This window comes from Macadamia integrifolia, chromosome 7 (assembly GCF_013358625.1).
Source record: "Macadamia integrifolia cultivar HAES 741 chromosome 7, SCU_Mint_v3, whole genome shotgun sequence".
NCBI classification, from domain to species: domain Eukaryota; kingdom Viridiplantae; phylum Streptophyta; class Magnoliopsida; order Proteales; family Proteaceae; genus Macadamia; species Macadamia integrifolia.
In genome coordinates this window covers 11,577,887-11,588,879 of record NC_056563.1, presented here as the reverse complement: position 1 = coordinate 11,588,879, position 10,993 = coordinate 11,577,887, and the positions used below count along the sequence as shown (strand labels likewise).

Genomic DNA, 10,993 nt, shown 5'->3' with positions numbered 1-10,993 from the left:
AACCATTGGCCACTCCTGAGCAGTACAGAAGATTCTACAATGAATGGGAGACCCACTACCATAAATATTTCGACTGGGGTAAATATTGTGCCTATATCCAACAAAGAAAAAACTTAAGAACCCTCATCATTTTGAACATTTTCAACTCAATATATTTGTCTATCAATACGATACCCTCTACTTAAGTATTTATGCATTCTACATGTTATATATAGCTTTTTTTAACTGTTTTTTAATGCAAAAGTGTATAAAAATGTGTTCCCTATCCATTTATGTGTGTATCTTTAGCGTATTTTAGCGTATCTCCGATACGATACGATATCCTCCAATACGTATCTTAATTTTGATCGACCGATACGGTGACCGATACCAATACTTTAATCCTTGATCCCGCGTCCTAACTTTAGCCCCACTAAATATGGCTTATAAATTAGGCCCTTTACAATAAAACCGCAAAAATAATAATAATAATAATAATAATAATAATAATAATAATAATAATAATAATAATATTATTATTATTATTATTATTATTATTATTATTATTATTAAAAAAAATCCAAACCTATAATATATGTCAATTTCATCCCACTGAACTACCACCAACACCTTATGAGCCTCCCAAGCTTGGATATGGGCCTCCATATGGGATTAATGATACAACTGCATCATGTTGTAACGTAAGTACATTACAAATCATCAGTAATCAAATGCACATACAACTACAAGCACATAAATGGAACAGATTTCTGCTTGTTGTCATGGAATAACTGCACAGAGACACACCTCGAAAGAAAGATAAATGAATCAAACTAACCTGTTTGAGGAGCTATAATATACAAAATGAGGTCCAGGAGGGATCATCTTTATACCCTTAAAGACGGGCCCCACAGAGAACATCTGCAAGAAATATAAAAGAATGGTGTAGCTTTCCAAGATTGGATAACTTATAACAAACATGGAGGAAAAGGGAAAAGTATTACAATGCAACCATGCGTAGAATTACAGATCCAACAGAAACAGGTTTTTTTTGCTCCATATCAAAGAGCTTTATTGAAGAGGATAAAAGGAGAGACCAGTACAAGAATGTTTCCAACCCAAATAGGGATTCCAAAAGGATACAAAAAGAGAAAATTCTGAAGACAACATAACAGGATTGGCATACGCATATGCATCATCCCTTGTGATCACTTGTTCCACTATTTCATCAAAACAATTAGAGAACTGTATTCTCTCAAATGAAGAAAAACGCAAGACATAAGCATCTATGAGATCTCACAACAACCTCCAAGCGCACCCTGAGCAACGAGAATTAAATTGCTAAAGAAGAATCCCCCTTGGTAAGTGATCTCTTGGCAACTAATGAGAAAACCATTTGGTGACTAGACATCGCAATTACAGCACTAATGGGATTGCGTAGGAGGACTACATCTACAGCAGACAACAAAATCAAGTTTTACCTTGATACTATTATCCGCACTAGGACCAAATTCTAGCAATATCCACAAAAGCCTGGTTAGGGGGGGTGAAAGACCAGATCTCAAGTCTGTCATGCAAAAGAAGATTGCCTGTAGGTAATGCATCCAACTAAATATTTCGAAGCTAGGATAATTTATTAGTTAGATTTAGAATAAAAAAAGCATGTCCAACAAGGGAAATCTGCTAATAGGGTTCTGAAATTATAAATCAGATCAGGGCTAAATCAAGACTGACAAGGTTAATCAGGCACAAGGCACAAGCTAATAGTGATTGTCAAATCAGTCCTTTGAATAGAACATATGGTCTTGTATGGTCTCACACTCTCACCTAATTTTAAGAGTTCAAATAAAGATAAATCAAGGCATGATTTAATTGTAGTTGCTTTACATCGATATGGCATTAGACAATGACAAGAATGCAGGATACAATTATTTGTATCCATAGTGAAAAATGTTTCCTCCATACCAATTTCTGTCTCTCTTTCCAAGCATGCCCACCACTTTTGATCCACTCAGTAATTTGGCAGGCTGACCAGTGGAGAGACTTGGTGGCCACATATCAACCATATGGCCCACCATGTATGGGCCTTTAACCTTGATTTGCTGAGTTCATTTAGAATTTATTTTAAACCATTATAACAATACATGGGTATGCCCGATCAGTCTGAAAGTTTGATCTTCAATAGGTGATGGTATAGGTGATACGTCCATCAAGTATGGGGTCCGCTGAACTGCCATAGGGGAATAATCACGGGTATGACGAAAGGAGTTCCGGTTGCAGGTGTGACAGAACTTCACTTCCAAAATGAAAAATTTATTGTCCTAGTATCAATTAATACGGTGCTAATCCAGAAACATTGAAATCCAGTGGGAGATCAGCTTGCCAGGAAAAAAAAACAAAGAACAAACCAGATTTGAAAAGAAAACTCATAACAGAATAACAATAAGTCTGATTTGGCCAATAATCAAGTCAAGGGTCTGAATTTAGTGTAAAAAGATTTCTGCAGAGTGTGATCAAAATCTGATGGTCAGATTCACACTTATGTAGTAATCCTACTTGGGGAAGGGGAAAGGACAGCTCAGCAACTGCAGAATTGATGGACAGAATTAGGATTTAAACAGAGGTCCACTAAGGCTCTAATAACTGGTGGAATAACAACAGATATAGAAACAGAACAAAGAATTTGAAAATTGTATGAATTCTAGTTACAGTAGGATTTCAGGTTTTTAATTGGAAAGTTCAGATTTTGAAACCGTCACAAGATTCTGAACTTGGAGAAATCCAAGTTGAAGCAGGAAACTAGAATTCGATGGGAAAGATAAGTTATAAAAGAATAGATAAGAAAAATATATGATCAGGAATCACTACTTAATCACAGGGCTGGAGTCACCACCAGTACCCAACCTTGGAATTACCACTAAGGGTTCCTGGAGTCACCACCGGGAGCCTACAGAATCACCAAAACAGGGAATATTCTGAATCACCATAAAACCATAGGCAACAAGCCAAATTCATTACTCAAATTCGTGTGCAAGGCTATAGCCCCTTACAAACTTATAAAAGACTGAAAAAAGACTCAAACTCAAAAAAGGCCTAAACCAATGCAAAACTAATAAGGTAACATAACCTGACTAAGAAGCTGAAATAATAAAGGAAACTAACCCAAATAAGGACTCTAATTAAATTAATGAAGTAAATCCTGTATTCCTACCTTTTACCCATATTTTAGACTCATTAAAATGGCCTATTACAAAGAAAACCCATTTGACCAAAGGGCAAAGGCCCAACATATATAGAATCCACCCCAAGGCTTATTTTAGTTTCCAAGGCTTATTTCCATTAAAATAACCCCACATATATGATTTGTCTGGATCATTAATCCAAAAAATTGACCTAACAGCTAGATACAATGAGCAGATGAAATATTTACAAATCTAGTGGAGAAACGTATACAACACAAAACTCCTGAAGGAATGCTTTGTAAATCATGTGCATAAACTCATAAACCCAATATTCACCTCAAAAAATTGATTCAACTAGCTAAATTATCAGTAGCCCGATCTAAAAAACCCACGTTATGCAAGGCAAATAAATAGGGACCTAGAGCAGACCCTTATAGATTTGATAATAAAAATGCGAAAGAGGAGTTAATGGTTGTGACTCCTTCTAATCAGCAACGGTTTGTAACTTGGATAGAAGAAGGAATAAGAATATATTGCTCTTAAAATCAGAAGTAAAAAACCCAACGGGCTTAGTTTCTATGGATTTTTATAGAATCCGAAAAGTCCCAACTCTTCATAAAAAAATGCTTACAACATGCCTCTTCGGTAAAGTGTTCATAGGAGGTGATATTCAAAAATTGCGACTATTCACGTAGAGGTACCAAATCCTCTTGACCACTATCACGTTAATCTCTCTCTATCTTTCCAAGCAGTTAATATAAACACAACTCTTGGTAAAGTTACAAACCACTGCGAAAGTAACTCTTTCCCTACGGATTGGTTTAAATTTGAAAAGATGTAGTAATCTTATGTAACCAACTAATTATGTGATTCAAATATTGTTAACAAGATCTAACGTTCTCCTACTTAAAACAAATACAAAACTTTGAAAAGTTACTTACCATGATTTATTGACCATCTTGTGAAGCTTATGAGACTATTCATCCAAAAACTTAATTTATGTTAATTTCCCATATAACTGAATAATGCCATATTCATTTATATTAGAATTCAGGTGCCCCTGAATTTCCCTAATATATTCCATAAATATGTAAAAACCCCATAGATATCCTTTCAAAATTCAATACATTGTATCTAAGCTTTTAAGTCCTTAGATCCATCCTTGCCTCATGTTCTTTGAATCTCTCCAAAGTCAATCTTTTGGTCATAAAATTGGTTAAGCGTCATTCCACTATATCTTGTATCTAATGATAAATGACATCAATGTGTTTGCCCTTGGAACTATTTGTTCCACTTTTTATTAAAGAGATGGAAGACTCATTGGCACAAAACACATTAATATGTCTAGGGATCAACTCTAGTTTCAACTTGTCTATGATATGTCTGATCGATACTGTAAATGTTGTGATACTGCATGCAATATATTCAGTCACAGTACACCTTGCAAAACCTGTTTGGTTCTTGCTCGCCCAAGAAACTTTTGTTTCACCAATCAAGAGAACATGTCTGCAAGTGGATTCTCGGTCATTTGAATAACAGGCAAAATCTGAATCAGAGAATCCTAATACCTCAAGTTCACCAATACCAAAACATAGTTTTAGACCTTTGACAGCTTGCAAGTATCTTAAAATCTGCTTAATATCTTTTCAATGTCCCAATCCTGGATTAGATTGAAATTGGTTCACTAATCGAACTGCATAGCATATGTCAGGTCATCTACAAGTCATTTTATACATTATACCTGACCATTTTTCAGGGCACAATGACTTACTAAGCTTCTGTCACCTTTCTTAAAGGTGTACTAATTGCTTTATAAGTTTCCATCCCAATTTTTTTAAGCACTTTCTCAATATAATTCTAAGTTTTGATTCTTTGTCTCTAGATATCCTGACGTCAAAGACATATGAAGCTTCCCCCATGTCTTTCATCTCAAATATAGAGCTCAGATATGCCTTAGTCTTCTCTATAACATCCATGTCATTTCCTGCTAGCAATATATCATCCACTTATAATGACATAATGATAAATCCTGACCTTTAATGCTTTGTGCATACACAATGATTAGAGAAGTTTGCAACAAAACCAAACTCTAGCATGACCTTGTGAAAAGTCAAATACCATTGCCGACGAGATTACTTTAATCCTATAAGGATTTCTTCAACTGATGGACTTTGATTTCATAGTTTTTAACTTTAAAACCACCTAGTTGTTGCATATATATGTCTTCAGCTAAACTTCCATTTAGAAAAGCTGTTTTGACATGCATTTGGTCTAATTCCAAATCCATCCTTGCAGCGATTGCAATAATAATTAGTGACACAAGTATTGCAACGGGAGAATAATGTATCAAAAAATTTTATCTAGGGTTTTTGTGTAAAATCATTTGCAACTAACCTTGCCTTGTTATCTTTCTAGAGCACCGTTGACTTTAAGTCTCTTTTTAAGAAGCCCCTTACAATCAATGGATTTCCTGCCTTCTGAAAAATCTGTTAGTTCCCAAACTCCATTTTTTCAATGGACTCTTAACTCTTCTACAATGGAGTTTTTCCAGTCTTTTGGCATTTGCTAATTTCTAACCCCATTAGAAATATTTGAATCACATATAAAAGGGGTTTGATATAAACTTAACTCTTTAGTAGTTGGTTACCCAAAGATAACTGTAGAAAAAGCGAGAACCTAAAACAACGCAATAAAGAATGGAAATTGCAAACAAACAATCACACAATGCAAACACGAAGATTTGTGTGGCTCAACAAGACCGCCTACGTCCACAGTGAGATGATACCTGCTTCACTATCAATGGATAATAGGGTTACAACAGCTCATCCTCACACCTCAGATTGATCATAGAGAAAGAATTCTTGCTACAAATATATAATGAAACCCTATATAGGTAATTTACTGAAATACCCATACACTCCTAAAAAAAATTTCTTAGGGACTGCTACAGCCGAACCCCTATGAATTCATTAGCTCGCCAAGTCCCCAATTGTTTAGGGAACGATATCTTGTATTCCACTACTTTCATAAGTGGGCTGATTTCGAAGGGCTGTTAAGAGGCCAAAGGCCCCGAGTCCTAGAGGAATCGGCCCACTGTACAAGTTATCATCGTAACTAGCTGAGCCTCGATGAACTAGTGGGTCCATGTAGGGGTTCGAGGGTGGGAGCCCTGAGAAACATTTTTAGGGCTATATGGGTATTTCGGTAAAATTACCCATATAGGGTTTCACCATATATTTGTAGCGAGAATTCTTTCTCTATAACCATCTGAGAGGGGTGTGAGGACGAGCGGTTGTAATCCTATCTTTCATTGATGGTATAACAGCTCTCATCTCACCGTGGACGTAGGTAATTTTGTTGAACCATGTAAATCTTTGTGTGCATTGCGTGATTGTATACTTGCAATTTTCATTCTATTTTGCATTTTTATAGGTTTCGTTTACATCAGCAAATGAAGATAACACACAAGGTGGGCCAATTCCTCTAGGCCTCGAGGCATCAGGCCCTTTGGGCCCTCAACCATTTAATGACCCTTCCAAATCAGCCCACTTATGCAAGCGACAAAATACAATATATTGTATCTCCAAGATAACTACATCTATTCAAATTTAAACCGACTCATAGAAAAAGAGTTCTTCCCCAACAACGTGGAACTTTACTAAGAGTTGTGTTTAAATTAATTACTTAAAAAGATAAAGAGAGATAAAGTGATAGAGAGTGGTCGAGAAGAATCTATACCTCTACATGAAAAGTCATCTTTTTAAAATCTAACCTCCTACTAACACTTTATCAAAGAGGCACTTTGTAAGCACTCATTGGCGAAGAGTTGACACTTTTTAGATTCTATAAAATCCATGGTAAGTAAATTGTTGGGTTATTTACTTTCAATCTTAAAATCAAAATAATCCTTCCTCTCTAAATTGCAAACCATTGTGATTAAGAAGAGTCTCACAATCATTAACTCTTCTCTTTCTCATTTGTTATTAACAATTAACAATTCTATCTAGTAATCATAAAATTCACAGTTCACACAGCTGATTTCAGAATTGGCACAGCTAAGGGCCAACTTATGCTAGAGGGAGAAAAGAAACTTGACTAGCTAGTATATTTTGGGAGAACTGCTTCAAGGCTTTCTGCTCATCATTGCTCTCCCATTCTTGATAGGCTCCGTAAGAGACTCCAACTTTGAAAGAGAAAGATTCTCTCTTTTGTGGGTCGTTTGGAGCTTATTAGATCTGTCATGCAAAGCTCTTATATCTACTGATCTGGGATTTTTGGGCTCCCTACTGCAATCTCTTCTAAGATTGAGTCTCTTATGTCATCTTTTCTTTGGAAGGGTAACGATAGCACTAACTTTCTTCATCCTTTGAGTTGCGTCAAGGTTTGTCTTCCCAAGAAGGAGGGAGGTTTGGGCCTTCGTAGAGTTAAAGATGCCAATATTGTTGGTATTGTTAAGCTTATCTGGAAAGTGGCCTCAAAAAACAAGAGCATTTGGGTAGATTGGGTGTATTCAAGATACCTCAAAAGTGAGTCTATTTAGACTACCACCTACTCTACGGATGTCTTCTGGGCATGGAGGAAAATACTAAAATACTGCTACCTTGTCTCTGATCATATCAAATCTTTCATTGATGATGGTTCTAAGACTTATCTTTGGCTTGATAATTGGCACCATGATGGGGTTCTAATTGTTAAATATGGTGATAGAATTAGATGTGATATGGAATCGGATAGGTTGGCTAAGGTGTCTTCCATTCTTTGAGATGGCGTCTAGGACCCTGGTCTTGTACTTCAAATGTTTTGATTGAGATGTGGAACAAATTACCAAGTATTAAGTTGAGACCTAGGGGTAGTGGCGACACAATCCTGTCGATGGCTAATTCCTTTTGTTGCTTTACCTCAAACTCTGCTTGGAATTTGGTTCGTTCTATTGCCCTAGTTGTCCCATGGTACAAAATTGTTTGGTTCTCCTCTGCTATTCCGAGGCATTCATTCTCAATCTGAAGAGCTATGACCAATTGTCTTCCCACTCAAGAATTTGTTATGCATAGAAATATTTTTATTCCTAATTGTTGCCAATGTTGGAATTCCTTTGAAAGCCTTGAGCACTTTTTTTTTATTATCCTTTCTCTAAGTCGGTTTGGGGAAGCATTCTTTGCAAGCTTTGGTCGAGTCCTAGAATTATTCTTCCATTTGAAAGAGAATGGAAATCGATTTTAAATGCTTTTAATGGTAAAACCCTTTGTGATCATCTTGGCAAGCTGGCATTCAGTGCAACATTATATCATATTTGGTGGGAAAGGAACAAAAGAAGATGGACTACCAACTCTCATTCATTGGAGCAGATTAGGGATGCTATTACTTTTGATGTGAGGAATAAAATTCTTCATAATTTTGTTGTTTGCCCAGATACAAATAGAAATCGATTCCTGGCTTCTTCATGGGACCTTCCTCTCTTCTCTCCACCCCCTTAGATTAGGCATATTCTTGGGGCCTTCCTCTCTTCTATCCCTCCTACCCCATTTTCTTGTATCATTCTCCTTTTTATTATTTCTCCCCCACCCCCCCCCCTTTTGGGTTTGTCCCCTCTCTTAGGGGATTGAGACCCATCTATTTAGGGCTTGGTAGGGTTTTCACGCTGGTCTAGCCAATTTGGCTTTGTTGTTGTATTTGTTTTCTTTCCTGCTTTAATATAATTTTCATTCAACAAAAAAAAAATTTTTTTTTGGGAGAACTGGTCAACTTGGTGTCATGAATTCTTGCAGAAATTCGAACGACCGAACCGGGACCAGCTACAACATATCAACAATAGGCACAAGCATGTTGAAGAGTTTCAAAGAAAATTTCCAGTTACTTAATATTTAAGTTGAGCCATTCCTAAAGTTCTTATGGATACGAGGGAACATGACAGGTTCATGGTTCCCCAGAAATCCTCTATCAAATTTTGCTCCAAATAACCAAATATTAATTGAAAAATGGATCAAGCTCCCCAAAAATGCAAAGGGTAATATTAACTTTCAAAAGAGAACTGAGAAACAGAAAGTATACTCAAACTTTTCTATTCACACAAAAACAATACCACTTAATCTGCCATTTCCAATGGTTTCTTCAGTTCTCCTTGATAAACGAATAGAGACAAGCCTCAAACTTTACCTGAGTATCGATGCTGACGAGTGTGTATTGAGGGACGTCGAGGAGGAGAAGAGTAGCCCCTCGCTGTACAAGCCCTAAAGCCATTTGAGCATCCATTTGCAGGTTAAATGGAGCAGATTTTAGCTCGTTTTTTGCTTCCATTCGTGATTTTTTCTCTTGTCTCTGTTCAGAATGGCGGGATGAGAACCGAGGAAAGGGAACGAAATAAGGACCGAAAGGTGTCACTCCAGTGACCCAGTCTCGAGGTTCGTACTCCATAGTCGAGAAGGCTCCTTAAGTTGGATGAAATGACGGGAAATCTTTACGATTCCAAACATTGACAAGTATGTCCCAATGGGCTGTGCTACGAGTCCAGCTGTCTCTAGCACAAGAAGAAATGAGGTCATGAAGATGGATGCCCATGACTCTAGTGCCAATGTGGGGCCAATGAGGGGGTGTACATGGGTTTGTCCCCTCTCTTAGGGGTTTGAGGTCCATATCTAAATCGCGAGGATAGAACTCCGGTCCGAACACCACATGGTTCCCATCAAGCCACTCAGTCTTAGCAAATCAAATGAAGAAGAGAGACCCATTCAGGTTCGGTTCTCAGTTAGCCATGGATAGTATACCAGGTTCGGTTCTCAATTCAAACTGTTTTAGTGTCTGCAACACATAGAGAATGAGAGAGAGAGAGAGAGAGAGAGAGAGAGAGAGAGATTGGAAATAAAAACTCGACACTGGAAATTGAGAAGATTTTCCCGGAAAAGATCCCTGAAATTTTTTTAGATTTTAACTGTTCCAATTTTTGGCCAGAGTTGGACGTCTTTTTGGAGCTTAGAGTGAGAGATATTTTGAAATGAAAGATTTTCAGGTGATGGGGAGTCGAGGAGGAGGAGGAGGTAGAGTGTTCGGACTTCGGAGTAGACCGGAGAGCACGTCCGTTGCTGAATCAAACCCTGAAATGCCCACGCTGGGACATGCTCAACGCCAAGTTCTGCTACTACGACAACTATAATCTCTGTCAACTTCGCCATTTCTGCAAGAATTGTCAGAGGTACTGGAGCAAAGAGGGAGGGAGGGAGAAGAAGAGGGGAAAAAGAAGTTTAAACCCGCGCTCCATCTCCCATCTGATCCATGTGTCACGATCCAAAATCGTCTCCCCCAGATTCCTCTCCGTAGACGAGCTCGATCCGTACAGGGATATCAAGAAGTCGATTTTTCACATGAGTGGGGGCGTCATTTTGCAGCCCTGTTATTTGATTGTCAAAATACATTGAGGGAAGGAAATTGAAACCGTTATTGGGAATAAAAGTGGAGAAGCAAACATGATGAACTAAAAAAATGAGAACCTGAGGATTGCACATTTGGTAATCTTACCTCTGCTTGCCTTGTTTTCTACATGTAAAGCAGTTAGATCAATTGTTGCCTTTGTCTGAGTTCCTCCCAGTTTTGGAAAGAATCATAAGTGTTTGGGATAGATTCCGCTCCCAATTGTAGTGGCGTTGTAGGGTTTAGCAGGTTTTCTGTCGATGAAGTGTCGAAGAAGAAGAGGAGATTTCGATCAAGTTTTAACTTACTAGAAATCCCATTATGCAGCAAGCGACCTTCTCTGAAAGTGGCTCAAAACAATGGCCCGTAAACATCAGGGGTCTTAGGCACAATTCCAAAAAAAAAAAAATCAGAATATTCAAGAGGCAATC

The 10,993-nt window shown here is 37.5% G+C and overlaps 1 protein-coding gene across 1 annotated transcript; it reads right to left on the bottom strand.

Moving 5' to 3' along the window:
- Positions 1 to 706: 706 nt before the first annotated feature.
- On the bottom strand, positions 707 to 9,927 carry LOC122084739. The gene is made up of 3 exons (XM_042653179.1): positions 9,315 to 9,927; positions 818 to 900; positions 707 to 770 (listed from the first exon to the last, which is right to left on the bottom strand). Exons 1-3 carry the CDS (start codon positions 9,570 to 9,572, stop codon positions 707 to 709), a joined length of 405 nt encoding a protein of 134 aa, XP_042509113.1. The 5' UTR covers positions 9,573 to 9,927.
- Between the last annotated feature and the right edge of the window lie 1,066 nt (positions 9,928 to 10,993).

Coding starts and splice junctions, on each gene's coding strand:
- LOC122084739 (XM_042653179.1), bottom strand. CDS start 9,572: ATGGAGTACGAACCTCGAGACTGGGTCACTGGAGTGACACCTTTCGGT. Junction 901..9,314: donor TCGTCAGCATCGATACTCAG/GTAAAGTTTGAG, acceptor TATTTCTTGCAG/ATGTTCTCTGTGGGGCCCGT. Junction 771..817: donor TATTATAGCTCCTCAAACAG/GTTAGTTTGATT, acceptor GTCTCTGTGCAG/TTATTCCATGACAACAAGCA.